At 42.3% G+C, this 22145-nt stretch overlaps 1 protein-coding gene and 1 long non-coding RNA gene across 2 annotated transcripts; one reads left to right on the top strand and one right to left on the bottom strand.

The window, feature by feature from the left end:
- Nucleotides 1-1693: 1693 nt before the first annotated feature.
- Nucleotides 1694-17037, bottom strand: fbxo33 (F-box protein 33). Its single transcript, XM_085144029.1, has 6 exons — nt 16471-17037; nt 13763-13873; nt 11157-11317; nt 10863-11071; nt 10461-10758; nt 1694-9979 (listed from the first exon to the last, which is right to left on the bottom strand). The coding sequence occupies exons 1-6, from the start codon at nt 16902-16904 to the stop codon at nt 9714-9716; spliced, it is 1479 nt and encodes a 492-aa protein (XP_085000155.1). The 5' UTR covers nt 16905-17037; the 3' UTR covers nt 1694-9713.
- LOC146495773 (uncharacterized) lies at nt 17036-21825 on the top strand. Its single transcript, XR_014871266.1, has 3 exons — nt 17036-17140; nt 20329-20395; nt 21527-21825. It is a non-coding gene; the product is annotated as an uncharacterized LOC146495773 (long non-coding RNA).
- The last annotated feature ends 320 nt before the right edge of the window (nt 21826-22145 follow it).

Genomic DNA, 22145 nt, shown 5'->3' with positions numbered 1-22145 from the left:
ACCCACTCCTCTGACTGTTGGTGGGAAAAAATGTGTTGTTGTTTCAGCTTAATTGTGAAACGCCACAATGATAATCTGCTAGTCTCATTATCCAGATGAGAAGGAGCTCTTTGTCGGAGTCCAACAGCATTAGTGCAAAACAGTTATTCCTGTCCATTAATTAAAAAGCTTTTTAATTAACTTTACTGTTAGCAGACTGCTTTTTAGCTATTTGTGATGCATAATTGTACATTACAGTTGGGAAAGGCAACTCGTAAAACATTTATTCCAACATATTACAAAAACTGAATTATAGCTCCACTTTCTTAGCTTACAGTAGGGCCGTGTGGTCTTCTCCTGCTGTAGTTCATATGCTTCACGGTTTAATGTGCTGTGCCTTCAGAGAGGCTCTTGTGCATCTGTGGGTTGTAAAATCATGTATATCACCTTTCTTCTACATTCTGAATCTCAGTTTGAAGTTTAGCACGTTGTTTTGACCACGTCTACGTACCTAAATGGGTTGAATTACATTCAGGTATGATACTAGTGTTTAAAGAGGTGTACCTAATGAAGTGGTAGGTGAGTGTATACTGACATGAGGGGCATTTTCTTGCCTGTTTCATTTCTGACATTGGTGTCTTCAAACTATGATTAAAATTATTGTTGGAAGGCATTTTTGAGCAGATAAAAAGCAAGTCCGTGGTGACAGGCTGATGTGAGATCAGTAAGGTGGAAGCAGGAGAGCAGGAGCAGAAGGATACTGAAATCATCACAGGGGAATATTTTAACATGCGAAATATTTTTGGGAGCAGGATTTTGTAGAAGAGCTAAAAAGGAGAGACACGTTTTTCTTATCCTTGTTATGTTTTGCATCTCTGGGCTTCCACAGATCCATTTGCAAGTGCTTTATGCTGTTTACTCAAAGGAAGTTCCCGCGGTGCGCTGCAGGGACTTCCTCTGAGTAAACAAAGAAATGGCAAGATAACATTATGTAATATCGGTGTTCAGTGGGCAGGGACTTAACAAGTAAAGATGAGGAGTTTTCTGGTTGTGGGGGGGGGGGGGGGGGGCAGTTTAACATTTTATCTTTACATTTGATTATTTCATCAAATTCTTCAGTGGCACTTTCTCACTTATCTGCCCGACTCAGCCGCATCAGATAGATAACTCAGCTGAAGGTTTTTTTGAATATTGCATTAAATGGGTGACCTGAAAAGAAAAGGCAAGACCACGTCGTCTTCTTCCATCATCTCAGGAATCTTTCCTGATGATTGTCCATTGTAGGTGTGGAAATGGTTAATAACTGAGAAATGTCATATAAAATTAGGTGAGTTGAACCCATTTAAAAACAAAAAAACAAAACCCAAAGGTCATTAGGAGCAGTTATTGTTTTTTAGACTAACGGGTGTGGAGGTGTGAAAAAGGCTGGGGACCACTGGATTAAGAGACAATAGGCTACTTAAAGACACACAGGAAACCAGTGGGTCATATAATGTCCCTGCAGACTAATTGTGACCAAGTTAGTTTTGGGTCTACTTGACATTCATGCACAATCTGCAGCTATTGTTTGTTTCTTTGTGGTACTTCAAATCAGAATAACTGGTCTGGTTTGGTTTGATGATTGGAGATTGCAGAACGACAGACGACGTCTTTCCAACGCCGGTTTTTTAATGGATTTAAGGGGGAAAAAAAAAAAAAAGACAAACGAAGCAAGTGACTTTTTATTATTTTTATTCACTGACTAAAAGAAGAGAAGCATTCATTCCACAATAATTCAAATCAACATTCGGCAGGTTGACCCCTCAAGTGTATGCCATCTGTCAGTTCAGAGGTTTTACGTGGAGGTTTTTAATGCGTCCTCCCTTTTCTTCACCACAGAGCCATGGATCAACACTGTTCAATGATAAAATCTGCCCTCTTACTTCCAGAGGACTCTTCCCCTGCAGACTAATCCAAAAAACAGCTGGGACAATTTCAAATATCACTTTTATGTGCCTTTTCTTGTGGACATTTAGGGTAAAACTCTGTTTTGCTTGGTCTTAAAAATCCACAAGCCATCCTTTTAATCACACCTTGGTCTGTTTGATATAGCTCAGGTGAGTTACAGAATTGACTCGCTTTTAAAGCTCTGTGCAGAACAGATTTTTCTCGTTTCTGAAATATGCTCTGTGGTACGTGAAGTCTATCCAGCTGTGTTCTGGGTTCAGTCTGGTTCCCTGCTTACAGAAAGGAGGTAATAACCCGGTGCTATGTGCTCACGTTAACCGACACAGTCGCACAGGAACGTTACGCTCAGAATATTCAACATTAACGATGGTAAAACCATTTCTGCAAAAAACACACAACAACAGAGCTTCTGATTTACAAAGTCTGCGTGATTTCAGAGTATACTTCATGTTCATAAATTGAACCCGGACATGTGTTGCATAAGAGTATACCACGGTAATGCATTGTTGATACCTATACAAATATGCACTGTGTGAGTTTAGATATCTATATATAGTTTATATTTCTTCCTCTATGGTTTTTCTAAAGATGCAGCCGGGCGCCGTCAGCACTGCTTGTGCCCCCTTTGTGGCCACTAGTAAGACTGCTGTTATTGCAAACTGTCCTGATTTTAAACAAATGCACAACATTCGTACCACGATAAAACTGGGGCCATCTAGCCAGTCTCACAGAGACCAAGAGTGAGCCCGCCGTCACCGCTGCTGTCGCTGGGCTGGCTGACCAGAATCAAAAAGATCTTAAAACTAAACGATAAGATTTCAGAAATCATCATAAGGCCAAGTATTGTCATTGCAAGTTCTTATTAGTTTACATCTTCGTTTCTATTGTATGACAGTGAGAAAAACCAAATATAAAAATAGGAGGAAAAGAAAAAAGAAAAAGAGGGTGAGTGTGGATTATATGCATTCCTCTTGCATAGTTGTATTGCTGGACTGGGCAGCAGGCCTGCCTGCCTGGCTAATTAGGAGGTTTGGCTCTCCAGACTTGACAAGAACGACTTTGTTTACCAGCCAGAAACATCACAGCCACAGTAGCTGAGATCTAAATGGAGATAGTTGGCCGACACTGAGCATGAATATCTATCAGGTCCATGATACAGTCAGGCGCTGCGTGAATCTCGCCATGCACCAACGATACTGACAGAATTTGGCCAGGTTAATGCCATCAGTGCCATTTTGTCGTTTCGCCTCTACATCTACAGAGAAGCAAGTAAATGATAACACCATTACTATCGCACCCAGGCTGACATCGTCGTCATCATCATCAGCTGGCTGGAAAACTAAAAGCCGGAGTGTCCAAACTTCCTGTCAGTGCTAGTACATCTAGCCTCAAACACATGAACTTATCTCTGTTACAGGACTGATTTTATACCAGTGCAATGCACATCCAGTGTTTGTCTCCAAGTTACTGAAACACATCAGGAAGCTAATCAGATTTGTCACATTCCTGCATGCGGCCAGCCCTCTGCGAGCTCATTCAGTCCTGCATGTACTGGTAGTAGTCTGTGGTCAAAGCATTTAAATGAGAAAACAAACCTACGCTATGAGGAAACCCTGTCTCTTCATGTTAATCCACCAGAAACACTGAACCAGCCCTGAATGTCTTTTAGGGAAGGCTTCAGGCCCAGAACCATCTTACTACCTCTTTTTCTTAAGCTATTTAAGTTAAGTTTCATTTTCCAGAACATTCTGAGAGTCAACATCACAAACCCTCGAGTCGGCATCGAGTCTAAGCAACGATCAAAGTGGAAATGAAACTTGTGATGAGTGTCTGCCTGTGGCTCTGAGCCCGCGTTTAGACGGATGCAGATTTGACACAGTCTGCTGCTTTGGTACTAAAATAACACACACTCATGACCCTGTCCATGTCAAGGGAATTAGCAGTGGCTATCACAGAGGTTTCATACCCATCCCTCTGTATAACAGCCTTGATTGGACAGTATATTTACAGTTCTGCAAGCATGCCACCAAGGCCAACTTTCTCAGATGGAGTGCGTTAGAGGCCAGCTCTGTGGGTTCATTTAGGGGCCACGTGAGCCCAGTTATCTTCAAGGATTTCTCTGAATGCACAAAACAGCACAAGAAAAAAATAAATAAAAAGAAGCTAAATAATAATTAAAAAAAAGAAGTTAAAGTATAAAATGGTCAAAAGGGCTGCGGCCACTTGAATGTGCAGTAAGTGCTGGTAATGGTCTCCTGAATAACTGACATCCCATCATCCCTCCAGAGCCTTCAAACCTGTCATTTTTAATGGCAGGACTCATTAAAAATAAGGCTCTGCTAGCTTTGTGTCAGTCAAACAAACTCCGTCTGCATATGTTATAAAAATCAGCCCAGCACAGGCTCCTGTGCATCCAAAGTGAACATGCATCTCCGTGTCCTTAACATGCAGTCCTGTTTTTCACCTGCCAGACTGACTCAACATGTGGAACCACCTGATTCCACAGCCTTCTTTTTTTAGCACTGTGATAGTCAAGTTGCTTTTGTCCCCCCCCCCCGTCCTTTGTGACTTTGTGTACCGGACACAATATGGCCTCAGAATGCTGAAGCATGGCATCGCAGAAACACACGTTAGAAACTCAATTTACCTCCTGAAATGAACAACACCAATCATAACCATTTCTAAGTGTTATCACACCTCCACTCTGCTCAGACCAGCTGCTAATCTGGTGTGACTCGTCAGTTCTAGATGCATCTCTGATCTCTTCACACACAGACCATTCAAAGTAAAAAATATATAGTTTATCTGTAGATAGAGTAATCTTCTTGCAGACCTTGCAGCAGTAAACTGTTTGCTTGTCAGACGGCCTGAGCGACGCCTGTGTGGAATGTCCCGTTCCTAGAAGATCTCTAGCAGCAAATCACTTTATAGCTCAGGACTAAACACTTCCCCTCAAACTCGACCTTGGGTACAGGCTTACTGGCCAAACACCACATCACATGAGACACATGGGCCTTTGTCCTCACTCTGCTATCTTTCAGGGTGCGACTCCTCCTGGTAGCATCTGCGAGAGTGTTTAGTCCCTGACTTTACTGAGATTGAACCTTCTTAGTTTTACATTCATTTGTTCCTCACAGTGAAACAGACGATGGACAGGGAAGAGAAAGGAGGAGGAAAACTCCAGATCGCTCTGCTTAAGCCTCTGTAGGAGTGTCCTGCACTGGACCGGACTTTAAGCAACATGCACTGTAGACCCTGAGTGCCGTTTAGAGGTAACACTGTACAAGATGTGCAGCAACGCTGATCCAATAATGCCTTAAAACCCATATTCTTGTGTTTCTAAACACAGGGCACAGTCAACGACCAGACGGGAAGCCTTTTGCTCTCAGGTCTGCATTTACTCCAACCACATGGCGAGACTGTTGACATTTTATCACGTCCACAGTATGGTCCAAAGTGTAAGAAGGGCAGAGTTTGACACCAAACAGACTATTAATAGTCAGTGGAATAAACATAGGAAAAAAAAGGAGTGGAGAAATATCAGAATAGTAGGAGTTTTAAAGGAGAAAACAATACTGGACCAGCCTCCAGTCAGTGTGTGTCTTTGTGGGCACTTCAGATAGACTTGTGTCTGGGTTAAGTTTGTTCCTCTGTGGTCTTTGGCAGCTAAGAACACATCAAGGGTGGAGAACAGATCCAGTGACTCCTAATATTCTTTCAGCTTCAGGCCTGAGGTTTCCATCGTCCTCCTCCTTTTCCAAAAACCGATTGAACCCTGAGAACGAATGATTTCTGTTCCTGTTTCCCGCTGCAGAAGAAGTGATAAGACTACACTGGTGAACACGAGCAAGCCTCCCTCTCTCCCCTACAAATACAAACACACACAGGCATGCATACATCGCATGGGACTGCACAGCCAAAAAACATCTTATTTATATATTTCTACTGCATACAAGTGAAAAGCTGAGCAGAAAAATGTAGGCAGGATCAGAGAGGAATCAAAACACAGCGGCTGCTGAAACCTCCATCACTGCAGCTTTTAACCCTTAAAAACTGAACTAATAATAACAACACCTAACAAAGCCAATATTTTGCTGACAGGCAAAGTTTGAAAAGCAGTGAGACTTCAGAGGCTTTCAGGCACAAGATAGCTCAATATTCAGCTATTGGCCACAATGCTGGACTGGTTGCACTTCTGCTTGACCTCTTGTCTCCTTGGAAGGATAAACCAGGATTTCTCTACACGTGCCTTCACTAAAATAGAGTTTTTTCCATTTCTAGTTTTGTGGCATAAGTATTTCAGCAAGCTAACAAATCTGAACTGTAATTCTGATTATCTGAGCTTGATCTCTGGTAAAAACACCATTCCTTCCTTTAATTTTGGCAGATAAACAGCCAAATCTAAGTTCTAGCACGAAGCCAATAAAATCTAGAGACTTGTGAAGACAAGAAAGTGCTGATGAAATGAGAGTGGAACAGCTTCTTAAAAAAAAATCTACTTGCTTATTTGAGGTGACCATTTACATTACATTCTACTAAACACTGCCGTGATTTTTACACCTCTTACCTGTCTGACATCTACGAACAATACGAAGCTCTAACAGCTCTAACATCTCTCACATAAAAGAGCTTTTAAAAAGAAGAAAGAAGGAGGAGTGTGGAGGAAGATGACATTAAAAAACCAACACGTTTTGGTCTGAATGTGTGATGTTGGTACGTTTCCCCTCTGAGTGTACAGAGCTATTTACAGCAACAAACAGCCTTTAAAAGAAACTCCTGGTACCAAAGTGCATTTCTCCTGAGATATGAACCAAGGACTATAGAGATTATCATGGCTAAACCACCAAGGTCCCCTTAAACAGACAAGCAAACATTTGGTATCCGGGGCCCAGTCGCTGCGATTAATTCATTCTGAAACTAACAAAGTGCTGGCACACTGCTTCCATATCAGTCCATGGGGAAGAGAATAAAATCACTAAGGTCAACACTGTAAACTATAGACCCTGATATGGACATTTACAGTGTGCAGTGCCATTGTCCTCGACCTTTACAAATCCATGCCTGAGCTGAAGCCATTTGGGTGGGCAGCTTTTCTGACAGTGGCTCTTTTACTCACGAAAGTTGGGTCCATTTAAGTCTAACCCAACTTCCATTTCTCCTGTTAAAACCTCAACTCAGCTCAGAAAACTCCAATAGGACCTCATAACCACTGAGCAGTCACAGCACTGTAGGATCACACTGCTATACTGAGCCCAGTAATCAACTGATGGTGCTCGTGTCTATCTGGAGTCATTTGGTCTATGATGCCTCGCTTTAGCTGTTAACATTCATTTCATGTATTAAAGTGATCGCATTCACTTGAAAGCAGACAAGTAAAGACACTGACTTAATCAAAGTCATGCAATTGTGAATGAATGAGGACAAGCTCAGCCAGACCCACAGTACCAAAGCATTTCACCTCAGATGACCGACCATCAGTTCAAACATTAATTGGGCCCAGCAGGTCCCCCATTGACAGCATAGATTCATTTGAACCACCCCACAGCCTCTCAGTCTCTCACATCTACTCAAGATATAAGACACGTGCAGCAAGCAGCATGGTTGTGCCATTCTTTAGTCTTTATCAACCATAATCTTTGAAAACAAATGTATGATTAGGTTTGCTGACCCCTCCGACTGAGGGTCTATCGGATGGCAAGATAAACAACAACATCAATAACAACGACAACTGTAGCCAGAAAACAAGGGGCTGTTTCAAAAGGCAACTGTGACTCAAGAGGAAATAATCCAAAGAAAATAAAATAACAAAACTTCTACTCACATTAACTGATTGTTTCACACAAGCTACACAACATTGCCACCACTGCTGGTCGTAGAGACATTAAAAGCCTACCTGAGACTGACAGAAGCAGCTTTCATCACATGACCCGAAACCTTACTGTGCTGCTGCATTGAAGGAGGAAGAGGAAGAAGGGGAAAAAAAACAAAACAAAACAAAAAAAACAAAACAAAAAAACAGCAGGTTGGCTGTCAGTGAAACCTACAATGTTAAAACTCAGCTATTCAGCAAGAGTAAGCCTTCAATGGCTGGCCAACAGCGTCAGAAATGAATTAAGTTACATTCAATGCACCCATTCCCCCCCTCCTTGCTCTCAATCATGATTTGTTCCCCCTCAAAAAGAAAGAAGAGCTCTTCCTACCAACAGTACTGCTGCCATGACCTGTGTGATAGCTGCTCCTGCAGAATACTGCTGCTGTTCTAACATGGCCTCACCAAGAGTTTGGAAGCTGTTACAAAAGAGATTACTTAAATCACAAATATACATATGGCATTAAGGAACAAAACCCCTTAAAAAAAAATAAATAAATGAAGGACTACTTGAAGATGTTTTTGACCTCAGAGCCCTCCAGCGTCATGATTTTTGACTTTGTGTCATGCGTCCCTTCTGCGTTCTTACAAACAACTGGAAGGCTCTGAAATCAGAAAGGCAGATATATTCATCCTGAAAGTAGAAAAAGATTTTCTAGTTGTCGTTTTGTGATGAGCTGAATTTTGTTGTTTGGCCCTGAAAGCGAGTCAGAATACGGGGCTTCCCCATTTAGCTGACGCTGAGGTTTCCCTAGAAAGTCAACAAGTGAGCAGGGTGCAAAGTGTGTTGGCGACAAGCATGTAACAATATTCTCCTCAACACCATCGGTAAGGATCTCAAAACCCCTAAACTATTTTGGCTTTGAGTCGCCCCCCCCCCCTCCTCAATAATTATCAGTCATGGCGATGACACGGCTGTTACATTAAAACTCACTAGCAGCAGCCACAGCCATTTCACAGTGGCGTTTCCCACCCGGCTGGCAAGGCTCTCGAACTAGTGGACAAGTGCACGAGATGCTCTTTCAGAGCGACAGAAAAAGCAGCTATGGTTGCGTTACCCAGGAAGTTACTAATCAGTAAGTTTACAGACTCCAGACAGATGGACACCGAGCAATGGTTTGTTAAAAAGATTAAAAAAAGAAAGAAAAGAACTAAAGCTAATAGCTTGCGCCTGAACACACAACCCTTCTTAAATCCCTACAGTTCATCACTCAACCCGCCTGCCTGTCCTGTTCTAGCAGTGAGCAGGATAATAATATATCTGTATTTAAATACACACAAAGCCAATACAGGCAAGGGAACCACCACGCGGGAAGAAGGAAAAAGAAACCCCAACTGGGTTATACAAAGAGCAAGGAGGGATGGAAACAGTCAAATTAAAAAACAAAGGGAAACAAAACAAATCAAAAGGTACATTACACAGATGCTCCAGAGGTTATTAAGGTGAAGGAGAGAGCTCTGAATACTTGTGGACAAGACCAGACCAGACTGAGCTGAGCGGGAGCTGGAAGCCGCACGCTGACCCACAAACTAAAACCTGTGAAGTCCTGCCAGCTGTCAGATCTCGGTGTGATATTCAAACCGAATGCTTTTCAGATTGTAATTAGCAATCCAGTTTTAAGTTAACACTCCTATCTGCAATATACATATTTAAAACATCAGAAGCTGAATCCATTTTTCAAGCGACTGGCCAACTGGATAATAAGAGCAGCAAAGCAAGACGACGTTGAAAAATGGTCAGACTTAATTATGGAAAAAAAATTAAAAAAATAAAAACAATCAGCTCACGTCAGTTCACATAATTTATAGACTATTCTTAAGCTCCACTTTAGATTTCTCATTGGGTCTTGCACTCTGTTGGGCTGGTCTGGTCTTGACACAGTTTAGGCTGTGATGTCTTGGGTTTGCCATCCTCTGTCTACATGCCCATGCTGAAGGCGCGCAGCTCATGATGGAAGTGCTGGGTGGGTTCGGACAAAAACACGCTGGAATCCAGGCAAGGCTGCCAGACACGGCCGAGGCCCAGAGAAACCTCCTTGACCAGGTTGTGGACTGGGTCGCCCTCTATGCACACCGACTGGTCTGGATCAAAGTCGATGCTCTCCTCGGAGACGGTCAGGACACGGAGACTGGAGCCTCGCAGTCGGGAGATGGCCACCAAGTTATGGGACCACACAGTGTAACCTAAATGGATTCAGGCACTAATCATTCAGATTTCAAAGCTAATAATGAACATGTTTTGCAGATTTATACTCGAAACAAACCATAACAACTTCTTTTTAATACGGTCCACAGGAAGGCAAGACTGCCAATGAACTCTGCAGTTACTTTACTGCTGGCTTCCTTGAAGCTACATTAGCTCTCCTGCTAGCAGCCAGTGCACTGCTGCCGATGCGCAGTGTAGTAAGCATACCACTGAATTAAATAATAGTCTGTAGACTGGCTTTTATATTAAAAAAATAAATAAAAAAATTCAGCTTTTTTAGGGATGCAATCTAAAAATATTGGACTGGTGTGTCCACAGTCACAACAGTAAGTCCACAGCTTGCTGCACTGTTTAGAAAACAGTCACTACAGGCCTGTTTTGCATGGAATTATTACCACTAGCCACACAGATCTGACCAACTACAGCTCACATTCTATCAAAGAAACAAACTGAACTCACCATGTATCACGAGTACAGCCAGCTGAGTACATCTCCATGTCAAGAGGACCAAAGGGTCTTCGTTACGATTGATGCTGAGGTCGGGGAAGTCAGGGCCATCCCTCAGGAGAAGGAAGTGAGTCAGCGTTTTGTTGTACTGCTGGGAGATGAGCTCCAGTGTGGCGTCGGTCACCGGCATGCTGTAACTGTCGAGGTGAAGTCGCTCGAGGGGAAGGCTCGGCTTTAGGACCCTGAGGAGCTCAGAGCTGTCGACCTCCAGGGCCATGACGTACACTCGCAGGTTGGCGCTTACACGAACCTGGGAAAGACCAGGTAAACTTACTGATATGCTACGATTTACTAAATACACAGAGCCTCAATTCAGCATAAAATAAAAGCCACAATACAGAATCACAGCAGTACCAGTGCCTTCCAGTTATCCTCTGTAGCGGTCCCTTCTAATGATTTAAACTCCAGGGTGGCCCCATTGAGCAGCAGGGAGAGGCGATGAAGTGGAGTTCGCCGTGGAGATGCCAGCAAACCACAAAGCTCAGATGTAAAGTCAGTAAAATCGAGAGCCAGAGAATGAAGGTTAGAGAGGCGAGCCAACTCAGATGGGGAGACGAGGGGCCCTGAGGGAAATTCAGAGGAAAACTTTCAGTTATTCTGCATTACTGTCACAAAATGTTTACAAACTATATGATGTAACAGACATACCAAGCTGATGGTCCAGTAAACTTAGGTGCTGTAGGGTCTCAGCTGAAGGATTGGACAGGCAGGATAAAGAACAGGAAGTCACCAGGCCCAGCATGAAGCTACAAGACAGCCACCTCAGCTGCCTGCTGTTGGAGAGGACCTCCATAAACAACTGTTGGATTCTATTGAGAGAAAAAAAGATTATTTACAAAAAACAGAATGACTAAAGCTGCTGTCAAATCTGGTTTAAAAAACAAAACAATCCCCAAAATCATTCCTGACAGTGGAGTAAAGAAAAAACATCATCAGGGTATATACACTTTCAAAATGTGCCGACTTTATGTGTTTAAATGTAAGCCTAAAATGGATCTATTGTAATGATGTCCAAACAGTTTCGACACACACACACACACACACACACTACAATCACACTGGTGGAGCTATGCTCAGCAACTTGGTGCATTTCACTGAGTGTTTTATGGCCAATTGTGTCTACAACAAAAACCAGAGCACAGAAGCTACACTGAATGCACTGAAATCTAATTTTTATTTAAACATCACTTACTGAACTACTGCTCAGCTGCAAAACAAATGCACAACAACTGCTGTGAATGAGACAAAAAGCTATCAAGTGATGTATATGTTATTACCCTATTAGAGCACTTTGCTCCCACTCTGCAGGCCTACTTGTTGTTCCTAGAGTATTTAAAAGTAGAATGGGAGGGAGAGCCTTCAGTTTTCAGGCCCCTCTTCTGTGGAACCAGCTTCCAGTTTGGATTCAGGAGACAGACACTATCTCTACTTTTAAGATTAGGCTTAAAACTTTCCTTTTTGCTAAAGCATATAGTTAGGGCTGGACCAGGTGACCCTGAATCCTCCCTTAGTTATGCTGCAATAGATGTAGGCTGCCGGGGGATTCCCATGATGCATTGAGTTTTTCCTTTCCAGTCACCTTTCTCACTCACTATGTGTTAACAGACCTCTCTGTATTGAATCATATCTGTTATTAATCTCTGTCTCTCTTCCACAGCATGTCTTTTATCCTGTCTTCCTTCTCTCACCCCAACCGGTCGCAGCAGATGGCCGCCCCTCCCTGAGCCTGGTTCTGCCGGAGGTTTCTTCCTGTTAAAAGGGAGTTTTTCCTTCCCACTGTCGCCAAAGTGCTTGCTCATAGGGGGTCATATGATTGTTGGGCTTTTCTCTGTATCTATGAAGCGCCTTGAGGCGACATTTGTTGTGATTTGGCGCTATATAAATAAAATTGAATTGAATTGAATTGAATTCTGAAAAGCCAGTAGTCCATGTACTCTGTAAGTTAAAGTGACATTAAAAACACCTGACACAAACCGGCCAACTACGAAACTCTTCGCCAGTTAAGTGAATGCTATTGATTATACTGTTACAGTGGATCACTCTGCTGAGGAATCTGGGATCCTTGCATTCATGTGGATGTTACTGTACATCAGTAAAAATTGCAGCTGGACAATACGCTCTGGACCTCAAGAAACAAAAACAAGGCACTGTCCTCATTCTCTAAATACCCTAAGAAATCCCATTTACATGCCCCAAAGAGTGAGAGCTGTCTGGGAGGCATAATGGACACAAACACTGTATTAAAAAACGAGGTTGTGTGACCTTCTTCATAGTCCACTTCTCATCATTGAGACAGGGAGTGGATCTACATGTACCTATCAGAGCATGGCTATCCATCATCCACCATAATGTGTGTCCCAAATACAAAAACACTCCGAGAATGATGGGAAATAAATAAGAAATAGCAGCAGGAAGGCCGAACTCAAACACAATGACTGATTTAGGCTGCTGTAATTAATAAACACAAATGGACAGAACATATAAAACTGGATGAAGTCATAACATTTTCTGTCTTTTTACTTTAACCTATACGTCAGTCACTGACTGGCTCAGCTCCCCGTGCTGGACCACCTCTCAATGACCATCCAGGTGGAAAAGTTATATTATCCCCAGAATTGTTATGCAGGGGGAAACTATATAATAAAGCCAGGAGCTTTTCTTTCAAGCTGTAAATATGTTTCTTAAAGCTGGAAAGTTGGTAATTTAAAAATGGCGTCTATTGGGACTGATTTGCTTTTGGAGCCAGCCTCAAGTGGCCAGCATTGTTGGCACTTCCGCATTGGTTTAATTCATTTGCGGTCTGCTCAGTGCAGAGGTGTGTGCATGCATTCAGATTTGATGGGAATCAAAATTTTCCATCAGGGTTGATATACGTAGACGCTGGATACTGGGTTATATAAATGACCACTATTTAATGCCCTCAGTCTCTTAAACACCAACAACACACAAAAACAAACGCTCCTTTTTCCAGAGAGTCAATGCTTTGTAATAACACTCAGTTTTCGAGGCGGAAACCAGACACACACTTTGAGTGTTTGACGTGGACAAAGACTGTCCTGTGATGAAAAACTGTCTTTTCTTAATTTTGTAAATTAATTGCCCTTTAGAGACATCAAACACCGCAGACTTTCCATAACAACAAGGAGATGCAGTTTTGGAAATATTACTCATTCACACCCACATGCAGCTTTAATTATCACATTTGTCAGTCATTTCAGTGAAACCTGTTTTCATGCTTCGATGTTGTGACTTACTCATTGATCTTTTTGTCCCCCTGGTGGATTAGATGCAGGTGAGAACTGTCTAGTAGTCCCTCTTGCTGGAGAATGAAGGTGTCTCCATACAGACTCAGCTTCTGCAGATTTCTGAATAGACAAAGACACGTACAGTTAGAAAAAAAATTTGCAGTTATTACTAGAATGCCTGTATCAACAGCAGCAAGTCAGATGAGTCATCCGATCCAAACAACTTAAAAAAAGGTTTCACCTGTTAATCAAACTGCAGCCATTTTGTTCAGTGTAATTTAGTCTTCACTTCTCCTGAGCTGCTTTCTATCCCGCACAGAATTATGGCTGCCCTGCACTTTCCCGCAGTGCTGTTGAAAGCCCTTTATATGCTGGCACCCAAAATAGATTGGCAAAGATCAAGCAGCAGTGTATACGCCAAAGTTGATTCTTTCGAACACTGATGCAGTCAATGTAAGCATAGTGGTCCCAATGCAGCCAATTACCTTGTTTCAAAAAGACAATCTACACCTCTTTTGATAGTAATGTTTGGAAGATCACCAACATAAACGTGGTGAAAAGCAGAAAGGACGAATTTCTGTATAGGACCGGTTACAAACATAAGAGGGAAGGGCAGGTTTATCGGCAAATAGGATGACATTTACTTTCACATCAGTGTTGTTTTGGCTAAATGAACCAACAGGATTAAGAGGCAATAGATTTACTCTTGTTATAATCTTGTATTGGAAAATTTACATTTTAAGCTATTTTATCACTTCAGTTTAATTTGGTCAGACATAAGTTACAATCAAATAACTGCAAATGACAATAACATGTATATGAATATCTTAAGAAATTAGTTAACACAATTATTTTTACTGTTTTCATAATGATTGTGCTTAAAGTCAGTATCTCTATGAATGATGATGACGACCTCTAAATAGTCCAACAGTACAACGACACAAGATACCAACAGCTATTACATTATAAACAAATATGAACCTTATCTGGGTGATGTGCAGTCTTCAAATAATAGTCAAACAGGTTCCATTAACCCAGAATTTCATAATTAGTGCATCCCTACAATCAACACTTCGCAAAGTGCCATCATTTATTGAAAACAGTTCCTGCTGTAGGCCATTTCCCCAACATTTTTAAATGTCTGAATTAGCCAACTCAATACTGATGGGAACATATCCCCTGCATAAGTGTCGCACATGCACCAGTGCAACCACAAGGGTTTCATACAGCCGCACATGGCACAGGCGTACCTGCGAGGTGAAGCGCATGTTACGTTTGATGTACCCACTTCCTGTGTATCAGCTGAGAGTTCAGGTTTATGGGCTCATGTGCAGCTACTTAGTGCCCTTAGAAAGAAACAACAACTTGTCTGTTCTCATTATTCGGAACATACGTCAGTGCTGGTGGAGCTGGCTCAGTGCACTAAATGAAAGGAACAACCCCCCCCCCCCCCCCCAAAAAAAAAAAAAAAACAACCAAAAAAACAAAACAGGCTTTTCATTACCCGATAGCGAGCTCTGAAGTTAGAGGTTGTAGTCCTGATCTTTTCAAAACTACCATGCACAAAACAGACCATGGTTCTTAGATTCTCATAATGCTTCATCACCATGATGAGATCAGTGGAACAAGTTCATCCATTTATTTCAGTTCTGCTTCCCCCACCAAGCCCACTTTCACAATTCTACATCTGGATAAACCTAAATTTGTCACATTTTAAAAGTGTGTTTGAATAAATCAGGTGTCTGGAAGTGGATTACCACAGATAGATCATTATTGGTGTCTATACGTTGCCTGATACACACCGATAGTCAGTGAAAGTGTTGTGTAGGAAGTGGGAGAACATCCTTCCTCTGCTGCTGAAGCTTACACAAACAACAGCCTGTTACTGAACTGAAACGTTATTGGTTAAAAGACAGCATTGGCACCAAATGCAACTTTCTGGATCTAGCTAGTAAAGCTGTACACCAGCAGGGAAGTGGGAAAAGGGTTAAAGTTGTCCTTAAACTGAAACAACTTTAAAACAAACAACAAAATAATGTCAAATATTTCAACCACTTTAGTAGAATTAAACCAAAGCAACCAGTTTTGAATGCCAGCATCACAAAACACTGTAAAGAAGACGGGAGAAGGTGGAAAAAGGTGTGACATAGCTGCACCAATGAAATCAGAAGCGTTAACAGAGTCAATTTTTTACAGAGTAGGAGAAATTATCCTTTGTGTGTGTGAGAGAGAATATAAATGATCACGTCCTACAAACGGACAACATGCTAAATACATCCACACACTGTGTGTGTGTGTGTTTATGTCAGTGCTGATATCAGCAAGTCACAGCCAACAAAGCCTTCTAGCCTCCACCAGTGCTGCATTGTACCTGCTGCTATGGAGAGACCATAATGAGAAGTGTAAAATAGGACAGGTGACAAAAGGCATGCAGATGCCTCGCACATGCACCACCATTTAATTTATACATGCAACACTGCCTTTAATAAACCATATACATAACGCTTGCTGCCACTGCAAAGACCTGGCATGATTACGTAACTCCTAATGCCAGGGTTTGTTTATAGCTAACTGAGCTAGCCAGTTGCTAGCTCACTGCGACGCACCTAAACCCGAGAAATTTAAAAAACAAAACAGGGCGAACATGTCAAGCGAATTTTTCACTCCAATTAAAAATATCAAAGCAGACATTTCCAGAGGATATTTTCTAGTATTACCTATTGTTTCGGATGCTGGTGAACACACATAACACCTGGTCCAAGTAGGTGGCCACGGCGTCCCTCCATCGCTCCTTGTGCTGCGGGTCGCTATCGGGACCCGGAGGCTGGTCCATTCTGGCGGACGACGGGTCGCTGTTCTGATGGCTAAGGTTTCCTTCCACCGGTGCGAGCTCTAGCTGCAACTCTCGCACAAAAGAGCCAAACTTTCGCATAAGGAACTCAAGCTTCGGGGTTTCGTCGGAGCTGGAGCATCCACCGCCACCTATTCGCAGTTTGAGCTCGGTCCACAGCGCGGGGTAGAACAGACACTCCCTCCAGCGAGAGCACACAGCCGAGGCCCGGAGCTTGTCTCGGTCGGACAGAAAGGAGAATATGTGGACAATAAGCTCGCTGGGCAAAGCCATGGCTCCGACACCCCCGCACAGAGCCATGGCGAGCTAAAAACGGCAAAAGCTGCTGTCGAAAAACCAACCAGACGTAAACGAAATGTCAAAACCGTTTATTAAAGCGACGAGGTAGCAGCTGCGAATATCAGCGACGTTTCTTCCTCTCGGTGAAAACAAACCGTTTTCAGCTTTGCCTTCAATACTACTGGAACGTACCACTCCACCGAATTACATGGGGACGGAAACAATACCCACAAACCTTATCAAAACATCCATCGCAGGTATTCCTTTTTTATTTCCTAACACTAATATTTTATTCTACCATGCTGATGACTTAGTGGTATTTTCATCAGATTTGGGGTAACCCGTGACCGCATCAATACCTTGTCACTTGAATGGTTTCATCCGGAGGTGCTGTTATTTTTGCCATACTGACGTGCTCCGTTAGAGGGCAGTGTTTCTCGGCTGGAAAAAACCCGAGCCTCCACATGATCTTTATTTTGGAGTAAGTTTCCAGCACGACACACCCCCTCCAGTTCATGCCACACTCAAAAAGAAAAAAAGAAAAAAAAGATTTACAAGGACAAATGAAAATAAGTTGCACAACATATTTTTAACCAATGAACTGCATCCAATGTGAAAAGTCTTGAAGCAAAAACTGAATGGTAATGGGAGTTTTATTTTTTCAATGTCATTATAGAAGACAAAAAAACGATATAACTGTTAATATACTCCTACTGTAATGTACGTAAACTCTAAAGTCCCTGAAAAAAGATGAAATGTGTTTAGACATACTAACTGGAAAGGTTTCTTGAAGACGTTTCACCTCTCATCCGAGAAGCTTCTTCAGTTCTAAGAGCAATTGGTGGAGAGTCCCAGATTTTTTCCCCATTAATTTTCTTTTGCCTTTGCTTTGTTTAATTTGGTTATTTTGTGTTCAGTTTCCGGATATGCCTTAGCCTTATCGGGTAAGGTAGTTATTTGCAGTCATTTGATAAGTTAAAACCTCTTTGTGACTGTCTATTTTACCTTTGATGAAATTTTTATAACCATAAGGAATGATTGTTTAACTTAAACATAGTGACACCAGTGTGTAAAGTGTAAAAGGTAAAAAAAAAAAAAGCAACTCATCATGCCCCGATCTAAAGAAACTCAAGAACAGATGAGAAACAAAGTAAGTGACATCTATCTAAAGGCTTACAAAGCCATTTTTAAGGCTTTGGGTCTCCAGCGAACCACAGTGAGTGCTATTATCCACAAATGGAACCATCTGGTTTTTCCTTGGCTGTGAGTTTGGGATCATTACTTTGCTATAACGTCCACACTCGTTTCATCTGCATCATCCTTGTAGATGGAAGCAGATTTTTTTTTATCAAGAATGTCTTTGTACATTTTTCCATCCATCCTTCCTTCTATTATGTGACAGCCCAGCTCCATGATGTTGCCATGGTGTGTTTGGGCTTTAAAATCTCCGATGTGATTGCAATTTTTGAGGGTTCAGTGAGCAGCATGGTCATTCAGTTTCTTTTATCAACAAAATATACAACACCCAGGTGACTTGGCACAGCACCACTGAGCCGAATCCTCCTTAAGACTTTAAATCACAATACTGCCACTGGTCTGGTCTTTAATCACAATCTCTGATTTCTTGACAGGGGATTCTTGGAGAAGATGACGTGTGAAGAGAAAACAAATAAAAAGGTTTAGCAGTAAAACAGCAAAAGGGCGATCTGTTCTTTTTGTTTTTACAGTTCTCTGTGTCATCTCAAATGACTTACATTAAATGTAGTAATTGGCATCAATGTAATCTTCAGTAATTTTATCAGAAGTAGGAAGGCTTTCTTCTTTAAGGGAATATTTACTTTATGCCACCATATGTATCCCCAGAAATTCATACACATTTCAGCAGAAAATAATTCTGAAGCTCAGTATCTGACACAGCATTCAAGTTACATCATTTTCCAAAGAGGTTCCTGCTTTATCTACAGCGTGAGTGTCGTCATGGTCTTTCTTGTCTATTGGAGTTCTGGGCTCCTCATTGAATCTCAGGTTTTTAGGGAGGTCAACTTGAATAATCGTGACATTCTTGGTATTATCAACATTAATATTATTATTATATCAGAGGAATGTTGTACTATGTTGTTTACGCTGTCTGTTATTTTCTGTGAAATACCAGCTGGCACTTCCATGTTGGGGTCAACTGTGTTAGAGGTCTGTGTAAGTTCAGGAGATGTCTGTCTTCTTTGAGGTCACTGCTTTTATGCTATTTTCTGTGATGTTGAACATTTCCATTGTTTTCTTCTGAGTGTCGTCACGGTCTTTTTTGTCTGTTGGAGTTCGGCGGTGATCGACCTTTTGGCTTTGCCTTAACCACTTTCCCCTTTTTCCTAGGCACTGGTAGTGCTTTATCTCGAGGCAGTGTCAGCAACTGGTACAGGGGTTTTGCCACTTTTGAAAAGTTTGGGATGTAGCGGAGCATGGTAGTTTATCTCTGAGAGCTTGTACAGGAGCTATTTCTGCTGGGTCCATGATATAACCCTCTTCGGACACCATCCGACCCAGGAATTGTACCTTTCTCTTGAAAATGTCACATTTCTGTGGGCTGAGTTTGACACCATGGTTTTTGTATCTCTGTCCAATTTAACTGGAGGGTCCCACTGAGGTGGCTTATGGCTGGAGCAGGGTGTGTTTATAACCTCATTCACTTGTATAGGAGGTTGTGAAGAAATCTGCTCCACCAAGTCTTGTGTCTTTTCAGGGGTAATGGAGTACACTGCTTTTATTTCTTCCAGATGTACTAGAACAGTGAGGAATTAAGTTGACATTCCGCTTGTTGGTATAAGCAATCGCGACTGGGATGTACACTGACCTGCCCTCCGTTATTGTGACCAGTCCCTCTTAAATGACAAGACCCTCAGGCAACTGTGATGGTTCATTTGGGACAAACAACAGACTCTGTCCTGAAAACTGGGCTCCAATGTGTGCACGGACATATGTGGTAGTAATCTGTTCAGCAGCCAGACATAGTCCCCTCCTTCCTGCTGGTAGTTTGCCCACACTTTGGCTTTGGTCTGGTGACTGCAATAGTTTTAGCACTGATTTAGCAGTGTTTCCTGACACTGACAGGATCTGGCTGATTTTTCGAACGTTTGCTTGCCCCATTTACTCACAACTTCCTCTATTGCATTAAATCCAATAATGGGCAGTTGTGCAACACTGGGGTCACTGCAAATAAGCATTGGAATTAGAAGACCATTTTCAGGGTTACAGTCCAAAAAGTATTCTGTCTCTATCCACCCATCACATTTCACCACCATTAGCCGCTAAAACTACTAGAGTTTCTGTTCTCAAAAGCTCAGCAATTGGCCTGACAGTGCTGTGTGGTAAGACTTGAAAATAAGAACATAAAACCAACAAATCTCAGTAAAAGAACAGTAAAAAACAAAAGTCTCATCGTCTGTGTCTGCAGAGCATCAAACCCGAGAATCCTTAAAGATCTACATCGGCATTCGCAAGAAGCTGAAGGCTCCAACCAGGTAACACACACACACACACACCTCTCGTTTGCTATCCTTGTGGGGACATCCCATTGACATAATGCTTTCCCTAGCTGCTTACCCACCATCAAAAACGAATGACTAACACTGACCCTACACCTAACCATAACTCAAATGTAACCCTCACACAAAAACCACATTTTGAGTGTGAAAAATGCCTTCAACAGTTTTTAAAAAAAAATCGTACTCGACCATAACAACCTCAGAAAGATGGTGTCCAAACAGATCCTTACTCTAAATGGTGTTACCTTGGCCTCCAGCAGTCCCGTGAGGAGTCTTAGAGTCATTTATAACCAGATTTGTCCTTTAGTGCTCACATTAGACAAATATGTAGGACTTCTTTCTTTCATATATGCAATATCACCAAAATTAAGAACATCCTCTCAAAGTGGAAACTGAAATATTGGTTCACGCATTTTCTTAAAGCTCATTGAAAAGCCTTTAGCTGATCCAGATTTTGCAGAATATAACAGACGAGCTCCCAGTTTGGATTTAGGAACTCTCTCTCTGCTTTTACTATTTAGACTTCTGTTTTTAATAAAGCTTGTAGTTGGTGTTGTGTAGGTGTCAGGTGACAGTGAACCAAACCATGTTATGAATGTTTCCACCCACATTTGGTTGAGACAGATTGCTGCCCTACTCTTATCCTGCTTCTGTTTGATGCATCTTCCTTCTGTCATAAAGTGTTCCACATGGGGGCTCATGTAATCACTGAGGTCTCTCTAATACTGTAAGACCTTTACTTTGAGATAATAAGGCAACGTTTAGATGTTTAGATAGATGAAATGAAGTTGAGGCCTGCGGTGCCTATTAGGTGTGGAAGGAGAAAGATGCATCTATAGTTACCTGCGACTTCAAGTTGGACTTGAACTGGGACGGGTTCTTCTTCATTTTGACTTCAGACTTGAGACATAAACATCAACCTGAACTGTGACTCACCTCTACTGAATATTTTGTACCTGATTTGGGCCGTGGTCCTCTTCAGTCATCGGGTTTTTATTTAGAGCTTGTTGGTCTGTGTTTGTCCTGTAAATGACCACCATCAGTTTCTTTACGCGCTTCAACATCCAGGCGTGTGACTTCTTTTAATCCTTCACTCTCACTTCTCAGCTCCTCCCACCCTCAGCACTCCCTCCGGGCCTCTGAGCCCTTCCGCTCCCCTCCCATTGCTCAATGCAGCTGATCAGGTACCCCCCGCAGATGGCAGGGAGTCACCGTCACTGTTTGAGAGTTGCAGCTGGAGGGTGAAGGCTCGCAGCGCGTCCACCATAGAGACAAGGCGTCTCAGTCCTCAGACCGGATAGAATAGACCACCTGCAGCAGGAGAAAGAGATGCTGATGGAGGAGGTCAAAGCTAAAAAGGTGATCAGTCGTTCGGTAATCATAAAACTTTATTGATCCCTGCTGCCACGGACTGACCTCTGGTTGGTCACGTTAAAGTAACCTGCGCACGTTTGTTTCCATGACTGAATGTTTCTTTGAGATCTGGGGCTGTTCCTGGAGCTGCTGCTGACTCAGGAAAAAAGCACGAACTGAGCATGGGTGGATGTTGAGACATTCAACGCTCCATCTAAATGACCAGCCCAGATGATGGATGTGTCAAAAAAAAAGTGGAATGCTTGAGGAAGATCACAGAGCAAAAGGCTCATTGAGTGAGAGCGGTGGGCAAGTTGGTGTTCTGCACCATTTAGTTAGGTCTCTTCAGAGGTGTTTTTTAAAAAAAAAAAAT

The sequence above is a fragment of the Neolamprologus multifasciatus genome, chromosome 19 (genome assembly GCF_963576455.1).
Source record: "Neolamprologus multifasciatus chromosome 19, fNeoMul1.2, whole genome shotgun sequence".
Lineage (NCBI taxonomy): Eukaryota > Metazoa > Chordata > Actinopteri > Cichliformes > Cichlidae > Neolamprologus > Neolamprologus multifasciatus.
Note: the sequence above shows the minus strand (reverse complement) of the source record. Positions and strands in the feature narration are given on the sequence as shown.